Raw genomic sequence first — 9,141 nt, 5'->3', positions numbered from 1 at the left:
TACTCGTCGTGGCGTGGGGAATCTGCGGGCTGTCGGAAATTCTTGAGAACATACCACTTATCCAGCTTCTGGTGGTATTTTCGTGGATACTGTTGCTGTTAGAATCAGGGATCATGTGCTACTTACGAGCATGTGTACACCAGCTTTTCGACCTTGCGGGTTTCAGCAAAGATAAATTCGTTCTGGAGACTAACCTCGCTGCTGTTGCGGATCGAGAAGCTACTGCCTTGGAGAGCATGTCAGCCCATGACGCAATAGAGACAATGAACCAGGTACTCGACATTCATAACGAGGATGAACACGATGGAGATGGGTTTGCAGCTACTGTGTGGCGCAAACTTTCAAATAGCGGGGAGTCTCGAGAAAGTGCTGCCTCGACTGGTACCTCCATTCGTTTCTTCTCGCGGAGGGCTTGGCAAGTTGCAGTCACATTCTCAATGACCTTGAATGGGTTCTTCATTGCATTGTTCGTGCAATGCACCTTGTATAACTTGGACGAAATCTACAAGCAGCTCGGGTTGGTCGCCGCCGTTATGGTTCCTCTTCCAATGCTGGTTAATGCCTTGGTATTACAGCAGTACATTTTTAGTGACTTCGTGCTGCTGTGTAGCGTCCTCCGTGTTGATACCACCGCGCTTGAAGATGTAATCCGTCACTTTATCGAGACGGTTGAGCTGCAATCTGAGTTCGCAGCGTCACTGGCGCAATGCTTGAAGGAAGGCGGGCTCACCACAGCATATTTGGAGGCAGTGATTCAGTCTCATGATCTGGACAACGCTGGTTTCATCGAGATTGACAAGTTGCGCGCGGTATTGGCTTCAATTGGCTTCAATATGTCGCGATTTCGGTTGAACAGCGTAGCCAAATTACTGTTCGAACTGCAGGGGACTGGCATCGAGTACGCGCAACTTTTTCGACTCTTGGATCTTGTCCAGTTGGAGCACCGCGACGGTGTTCAGCACCATAAACATCCTCAGCCCCAACGAGGCGCAGAGTCTTTCGACAGCGAAGTTGCTGAATCTCGCGACCACTCCTTCGGTACGCGCGACTCAACTTCAACGCAGCTATTATCTCTGCTAGCACAGTCGAGTGTCGCGTCTGGCCTTGGAGGCAACGAATTTGCTTACTCAAGCGCTGGTACTCCAGTTGTGCGCCGTGGCGTATCCCTTAATTCACATGGACTGCACACGAATTCGACGAATGAAATGGAAAACACGCGACAGTTGCTGAAGCGAAGTTATTCGCACGAGTTTGCTGGCTCAAACGCTCGAGTCCTTCGTGATATGTACAACCTCAACACCAGAGACTAAAAAGAATAGATGAAAAAAAAATACGCGAAATGACCTCATTGACATATCATATTAAGATCGAACTACGCGCTCTCTGTTGATGAGAAATAAAAAAATCCGACATGATCACAGCTCCGACCTCGACACTGTTGTGATGCTAGGACAGCTCTTCAATCAGCGCGAAATGCGTCGAAGAAGTCGTAAAGCACCGCTGCCAGTTCATTTTGTACTGCACAAACCGATGCGCTCTTGGTCGTCTCCTTTTGTCGCCCAAGAGGAGCCAGATGCGATGTAAGCAGCACCCCTTTGTCGTTCGGGGTCGTGACAACGCGAGGAACGATGCTTTTCCCTGTCGCAAATGTCACCAACCGAGCCAAATGCATGGCAAGCGCAGGTCTGCGCAGCACCGTGCCGCCCATGTTCACGACGTTCACGAGCGGATCTCTCACGTAGTGAGTGTGTAAGTACGTTCGCAGCTCGGCGCAGAACTCGCAGTCCTGGCCACACTCCCCCTCTGAGTTGTCGATGCAAAACGTCAGCACACGGCCGAGCTGGTTCACGTCGTGGAACGTCTTGGACAGCTCGAAACCCTCCGCCGCGTTGTTGGGCACGAAGATGCCGACCTGTTGGCGCGGCGCTTCGGGCCGCAGGGTCAAGTTCAACGTGATGACGACTTCGCCTTTCGAGTCCCGCGTGGCGTCCAGCACGACAACGTCGACAACGCGCTGCAATTGCAGTCGACGGCGGTTAACTTCGTCCAGTGGCAACGGGCCCGACAGCAACGAGGCGGCACACGGATTCGAGGCCAGCTTTCGAGGCAGATTTTTGGTGGCGGTGCTGGAATTGCGACCCATGATCTTGTCGAGCAAACTTCGGAACGGGGCGGCGGTCGGTTGGTGGAGCTTCGTGGAGAGGCTTGGACTCGCAATGCTGGCCATGGCGCGAATTGAAAAATGAACTGAGACCGTCGACAGGTGCAAATCGAAGTGAACGTTTCCGGTGCTCCTCACTAAGCGTGATGTGATGAGGTCGCCTCGCCGTAGTCGGTGGCGAGGAATGTACGGGGTTCACCACCAGCGAATGGGGAGAAACAGGGGAGCTGGTACCACACATGCGCCACAAATCTCGATGGCTACTCTCAACAACAGCTTTGATGAGCCCCTCCATAAGCGCAGAGTAACTACATACAGACCGTGGACGGTGTTGAGTTTCAAGCGGTTGGACGTCGGGTTGGCACAGTCGTGGGAACACAACAGTTATACATGTAGCTCCTTTGGGCTTATTAAGGAGTGAGAAGGCAGACGGTGGGACTTCGTGAAGACTTTGGAAGTAAATTGGTTAGCGTTGGCAATTAGAAGTGATGTGCATGGCATGCCGCGATGTGATAGTAACGGAAAATGCCAATTAGTGCACTGTATACAATCGAATTGAACACACTTCATTCTTAGCAAGGTACACAATTAGGAGGAGGTAAACTATTGCCTAGATGGAATCCTCGGAGTCCCAAATCGTGAACTCGTCCAGGTTTTCGAGAAGATCCTCTTCAACATCGTTGTCATCGGAATCATCGTCGCGAGAGAGCCACTTGCGGCAAAATAGTTCTCCATAGAAGTAGTCATGGCGACTGATGTTCCAATCTTGGTAACAGGGAGCGAATCCTGCCGCTGCCACAGACCGAGTAACAACGTCGTCAGGCACATCTTTCCAGGTTGTTTCCACCCACTGAGCAACGTCTGTAACTGGAGGCTGCTTCGGGTTTCCACCTTTCGTGTACTGCACTCGCTCCTACGATTTCCATTCGTTAATGAAACAGTCCTGGCAGCCCTTGCTGGGACCTCTCGGTGCTCCTCGTTCCACGTGACGACCTCCTTCTTCTCCGACATGGTCTTGGCGAGGCGGGATCCAGGCATGGTGGCGTTGGTTGGTTGGTGCAGGTGCTTGTTGGGACAGCGAATTGAAAACTGACAATATTTCCGCAGCGCAAGTCGTGCTCTAGGATGCCAACGTGGGGTATTCTAGTTGGCGTAGGTACAATAGGAATTGTATAGTCAACGAGATGATCGGATTCTACAGGGGGTATTCTATTTGGCACTGTAATACTAATTGGCATTTTCCGTTACATGTACAGAATATTTTTGTTGGGGGGGGGGGGGGGCATGCGGTGTGTGTGTGCTATACAAGGTTTGGCAACTGTAGCCATCTTGGCTGTTGCTGCAACATAGTGTTATGTTGCGTCAACGTGACAGGAGTCTACAACCTCCATGTCGATGCTTTTCAGATGTATATGTATGTACACAATCCTCGGCGTAAGCGACAAAGTCTTATTAATACTTGTTCACTTAAACAATATGCATCATCGTCCAGTTGAATGGCTACCGGAGATGGAGAGAGATTAAAAAAGCCGGCTTCGGCTGTATCCAGCAGTATTACGCAGGAGCGGGGGCCACCAACTCTGTCATAAACGACGTGTTTGCCAGCCGTGATTTATTAACGCCCAACTCACTTTGCAATTTGCGGCCAACTGATCAAGATGGCGGGTGGCTCCGTCTTTCAAGTTGGAAAAGACGTCGAGTTGATCCAAGTGGTGGTGCTCTTAAGTGGCTTGGCGATATGCCTGCTCGTGTTTGAAGCCGCGCTGCACCACTTGGAGCACCACCTCGCACGGCACGACAAGTACCAACACATGCTCAAGAAAGTGTACCGCGAGTTGATGATCCTCGGGCTGCTCAGCTTTATCATCAAAATGCTGACGGAGGTGGGCGGCATCGACGGCTACAGCGGCACCATGCTGGCCTTCCAAGTGGCCGACCTCATCATCTTCATCCTGGCAATCACGCTCGTCATTCAAGCGATTTGGGTCCTGGTGTTGCTTCGAGGCCACAACAAGCGGGCCGATCGCGCGGAGCTGATTACGACTCAAGACTTGGTCGACGCGTTGAATTCTGCGGACAATATGAACTCATCTTGGTGCTGTGGAGGCAAACGACCAAGTGGCGACCTACTCAAGAAGGAAATCGTACAGCATCGACTGTTGCGCCATCTATTCCTTCGTCGCTTCGGGCTTCCTCAGCTGTTCCCATTCTCCAAGTACGTGCGGCGTGCGCAGGCGAACAACATCGTGCACATGATTGAAGTCGAGCCGTCGATGTGGCTGCTACTGCTCGGAATGGCCTGGGCATTCTCCGCAGTTGTCCGAATCCTCGAAGACTTCGAAGTCGAAATGCGGTATGAGCTCATCGAGACTTTGATGGCGTTCGCGTGGGTGCTGGTACTGCTCCATATCTTGGTTCTGTTGTACTTCCGCTGGTGTGTGCGTCGGCTTTTGACCATCGCGGGATACAGCAAGGATAAAGCTGTTCTGGCTGAAAACCTCAGTGCAGTCGCCGAAGAAGAGGCGAGTATCTGGCAAAGTGAAGCCGCCGACAGTGCGTTGGATGTTATGAATCGCATCCATGCGGACCACGAAGAAATGGAGCATGAACGCAAGGCATCGCGTCGCGGACTATTGAAAAGTGATGCAGGACTTCAACTCGTTGCTACCTGCTTCCGCAATGTACCGCGAATTTGCTGCTGCAAGAAGCGTTCGGAGCCCCGACCAAGTGGTGTGCAGCCTGGTTCGCCAGATGTTGCCCTTCGCTTCTTTTCTCGAAAAGCCTGGCACGTAGTGGTCATGTTCCTGATGATCCTCAACGGATTCTTTGTTGCACTCCTTGTGCAGGGCGCCGTGTACAGTTTTGATGAGATATACGACAAGGTTGGAATCTTCCCTGTCATCCTGATCCCGCTGCCGTTGATGCTCAACGGGTTATTTCTCCAGAAAAGCATTTTCCGGGACTTCGTGCTGATCTCTAGCGTCATTCGTATCGATGCCAGCACGCTGGGTGAGGTAGTGCAGCACTTTAGCGAGATCGTGGAGCTGCGATCCGAGTTTGCAACGTCGCTGATCCAGTGCTTGAAGGAGGGCGGATTCACTTTTGCCGACTTGGAAAAGGCTCTGCAGTCTTGCGACCGGGGGATGACTGGTTTCGTCGATGTTGACAAGCTTCGAACTGTCTTGGCCTCATTTGGCTTCCATTTGACTCGATTCCGATTCAACAGTGTGGTCAAGTTACTGTTTGAGTTGCAGGGGACGAGAGTGGAGTACGCCCAACTGCTTCAGTTGGTGGCTTTAATCCAGCAAGACCAGTGTCTTGAAGATGGCCAAGCCGGTCAGCATCTCCAGTATCCGATTCTGCAGAGAACCATGACATCGTTCGAGGATATGGGCCATCGCGATAGTACGCGCTTGAATCGCGCCGGTGCTGGCAATTCGTCACGGCATTTGCCGCTTCTTGCTCAGTCTAGCCTTGCACCAGAGCCTGGACCAAGCGATTTTGTGTATGTCAATGCTAGCACTCCATCACTCCGGCGCTTTCAAACTGCGGGCTCGAGCGCAGATGAAAACAGCGCTCGACGAACAATGCTGGAACGCAGTCTCACCCGTCAATTCGCTAGATCAAGCTCGCGAGTGCTCCATGGAATTTACAACTTGCGAGGTGCTGCAGTCTCACCGATAGACTCGACGTTAGACAGCGCCGATTCCATGCGGTAGGAGAACGACATGACATGTGAAACAAACTAAGTGAGCTCATGAGACGTAGTCACACCCCACTTAGCGCAGCGCATCTATCGGCAAGCTCTATCAAAATGATGATCTTCTCTATTACTGCGGATCTCATCGTTGCTTCAAATCGATTCATACCGAACAATTCGCAGCGTTCGTTGTTGGATCGTTTACCAACTTTGCATTTCTAGTTGCTATATAGTCAGAACTGCAGGCTTCAGGGGGCTTAACGTGCTGGCCCGATCCTACCTGACTAAAGAGAGCTTGCCCCAAAACAGCTCCGGACTGCCGCTCTCAGCGTTGATTTATCTGAAGGCTTCAAGTGTCCGGAACGACTGCGACACTAGCGCGAAAATTATATGCCCTCATCGAGAGCAGATGCTCTCCGAGCATCACTTTTGCTTTTATGAGGTGAAGGAGCCTACCAACCTGAAAAGTTCCTGGCTTATCGACGACTGAAGTAGCATCCGGATGCGTGAACGAGGACGCGATGCAGACATGGTGAAGGTTGAAATTCTGTTATCGAGTTTCGCTGCTGCAGCTTGCACTGCAACCGCCGGCATCGCGGTTTGGAAACTCGGGTTGGGGCGACCAACTTCGGATGAACTTACAAGATGCAAGATGTACAAGACCACTATCGAGAAAATCCCTGACACTTTAGAAGCGTCCGGAAATGTTGACAAAGGTACAACACAAGTTGAGCCCGAGCTCTCAGATCTAGAAGAAGAACAAGTGCAAAATCCAGAAACGACCCCGGAGTGTCCGCACGTTGAAAATATTCCAAAGGTAGAACCCCAACACAACTGGAAAGTGGGCGGGTCGAAAGAGCACTTGCTGCGTAGTATTGCGAAGGGAGCCTCAAAACTCGACTGGGAATCGACTTCTGACATCACCGAATGGTCTAGCGTCACAGATGATGAAGAAAATCGCCAAGTATTGGATACACCCTGGCAAACGCGGAAAAGCGACTCTCATCGTAGGCTGGCGAAGTGGGTCCATGTCGGATATGGCCGATACAAGAAGTGCGCATAGTAAACCTCGATAATTAGGCAGAAACCCTCGAGCTGTGAATGAAGCAGCACAACGAAGCTCTCTCCGGTAAACACGACCAGAAGTTCTTGAGAATTCTCCGCTGGTCTTTTTGTTGTAGGCGCATCTGCGACGTGTGAAGTTGGATAATGGCTGCATGGCGTCCATTGTGCGACCATTGTGCTTAGCGGTCGCTGGCGTTAGTCGATCCAAGTAGCCTCACTTCTCCTTTTGTCGAGAACCTCGCACGTGCACGACTTCCGCTCTTCCAGCAACTTTTTCAAAGCATATTTCGCGATGCCAGCGCTGGATTCGACCATGTCGAGCAGCGACTTGGAGCAGGGGGGAAGCCGCATGAACGGCAGTTGGGAGAACCTCAAGAAGTCTGAAGGTCTCAAGGACCGTGCCAGAACCATGCACAACCTGAAATACTACGGTTTGTTGTTGGTCGTCATGAACCTTTGTGCAACCACGAAAAAAGGTTGTGCCTAATATTTTTGGGGGGTCTCACAGGTGAGGAACAGAAGCGTCTGTACCAGGAGCTCCCCTTCCGGGTGCTCGCGGGAATGCGTCGTCGCTCCTTTCGAAGTGAACGAGACTTCCCACAGCTCCGTCCTCGCAGTTCGTGGGCCAACCTTTCTCGACTGGTGAAGAAGGTTGGTTCTGGTAGCTCAAGCCTACTTGTTTGTGTTTGACAGCCTCCTGCTTACCAATATTTTGCATAATCGTGGTGTAGCACGGGGAGCAGCAGACGCTGTTGGAAGATGGTGATGACGGCTCAGAGCCGGGATACACGTACCCGTTGCTGTTTTCGTGCCTCGTTGCAGTCATCAACGCGTTCCAGTACGGCTACAACACGGCGGTGACGGGGGCGATGAACTCCGCGGTGGTATTTCCCGGCCACTCGGACATGCTCTGGGCTCTCTGTGTCTCGAGCTTTGCCGTTGGCGGGCCAATTGGTTCGATCGCGGGAGGCCAACTCAGCGCGCAGATTGGACGTAAGAAGACGATGCTCGCGAACTCGTGTCTGTTCATCCTGTCCGGGGCTATCATGGCATTTGCGATCAACATCTACATGCTCATTGCGGGTCGGTTCCTCGTGGGCATTGCGTCAGGAACGGCTACCGTGATCGTCCCGCTGTATTTGGGAGAACTCGCGCCGCCCAACCTTCGTGGAGCCTTGGGTACCACCTACCAAGTCGCGATGGTTCTTGGAATCCTGGGGACCGACATCCTAGCGTTTGGTTTTGCTGGAGAGAGTGAAAGCTTCACACACCAAGGCTGGCGCCTCATGTTCGGCTTCGCTGGCATTTTGGGAGTCTTACAACTCGTATTGACCCCGCTGCTGATCGAAAGTCCACGTTGGTTAGTAAACAATGGCGATTCCAAGGAAGCAGAGGAAATTTTACACCGTCTTCGCCAATCTGACGATGTCTTTGAAGAGCTTGACAGCATTTCTGCCGCCAACACGAGCGAGTCTGGAGATGTTCAAGGTGTGGGTGAAGTCCTGCGCGATCGGAGCATTCGCTTACCTCTCGTTGTCGCTGTGGTGTTGCAATTCGCGCAACAGCTCAGCGGTATCAACGCCGTCATGTTCTACGCGAGTTCGTTCTTCCAGAATGCGGGGCTTGAAGATCCGCTGGTTGGAATCACGCTGGTTTACATCGTGAATGTCCTGGCGACAATTGTGGCGCTGATGCTCATGGACTCGGCTGGACGTCGTCCGCTGCTGCTCTGGTCGGTGGTGGGCATGCTCGTGTCAAGTGGCATCCTGACGGTGGGGCTAATGGATTTGCTCCCGTTCGCCAACATGTTCAGCGTCGGAGGCGTCATGAGCTTCGTCTGGTTCTTTGAGATTGGTCTCGGCCCGATTCCGTGGCTGATCGCAGCGGAGATGTTCCCGCCCAAGTCTCGCACAACGGCGACGTCCATCGCCACGATGGTCAACTGGTTGGGGCTGTTCATCATCGGAATCGTCTTCCCCACGATGCAAAACGCGCTGGGCGACTACATCTTCGTCCCGTTCGCGATTCTGCTTTGTCTCACTCTTGCATTCTCGCTCAAGTTCGTGCCGGAGACGAAAGGCAAGACCCTCGACGAGATTCAAGAGGAAATTAATCCGTACTAGCCGCACAGGTTACGGATAGCTTAGTACATCTCGTAGAGAGGAACACACAAGCACCGCTACATTCAATCCCATCATTCTGCTTTGCATATCCA

General features: G+C 52.2%; 3 protein-coding genes across 3 annotated transcripts; 2 read left to right on the top strand and 1 right to left on the bottom strand.

Moving 5' to 3' along the window:
* Positions 1 to 1,459: 1,459 nt before the first annotated feature.
* Positions 1,460 to 2,227, bottom strand: IUM83_05711 (uncharacterized protein; the record flags this gene model as incomplete). The annotated part of the gene is made up of 1 exon (XM_067929866.1): positions 1,460 to 2,227. One exon carries the CDS (start codon positions 2,225 to 2,227, stop codon positions 1,460 to 1,462), a length of 768 nt encoding a protein of 255 aa, XP_067798202.1.
* Positions 2,228 to 3,819: 1,592 nt separating this feature from the next.
* Positions 3,820 to 5,633, top strand: IUM83_05710 (ATP-dependent RNA helicase dbp4; the record flags this gene model as incomplete). The annotated part of the gene is made up of 2 exons (XM_067929865.1): positions 3,820 to 5,566; positions 5,629 to 5,633. 2 exons carry the CDS (start codon positions 3,820 to 3,822, stop codon positions 5,631 to 5,633), a joined length of 1,752 nt encoding a protein of 583 aa, XP_067798203.1.
* A 1,585-nt stretch (positions 5,634 to 7,218) lies between these two features.
* IUM83_05709 (sugar transporter) lies at positions 7,219 to 9,049 on the top strand (the record flags this gene model as incomplete). Its single annotated transcript, XM_067929864.1, has 4 exons — positions 7,219 to 7,357; positions 7,435 to 7,577; positions 7,658 to 8,020; positions 8,492 to 9,049. The coding sequence occupies 4 exons, from the start codon at positions 7,219 to 7,221 to the stop codon at positions 9,047 to 9,049; spliced, it is 1,203 nt and encodes a 400-aa protein (XP_067798297.1).
* Positions 9,050 to 9,141: the final 92 nt, after the last annotated feature.

Source organism: Phytophthora cinnamomi, assembly GCF_018691715.1.
Source record: "Phytophthora cinnamomi strain GKB4 chromosome Unknown Contig10, whole genome shotgun sequence".
NCBI classification, from domain to species: domain Eukaryota; phylum Oomycota; class Peronosporomycetes; order Peronosporales; family Peronosporaceae; genus Phytophthora; species Phytophthora cinnamomi.
The sequence above is the reverse complement of the archived record's forward strand: the minus strand, read 5'-3'. Positions and strand labels throughout refer to the sequence as shown.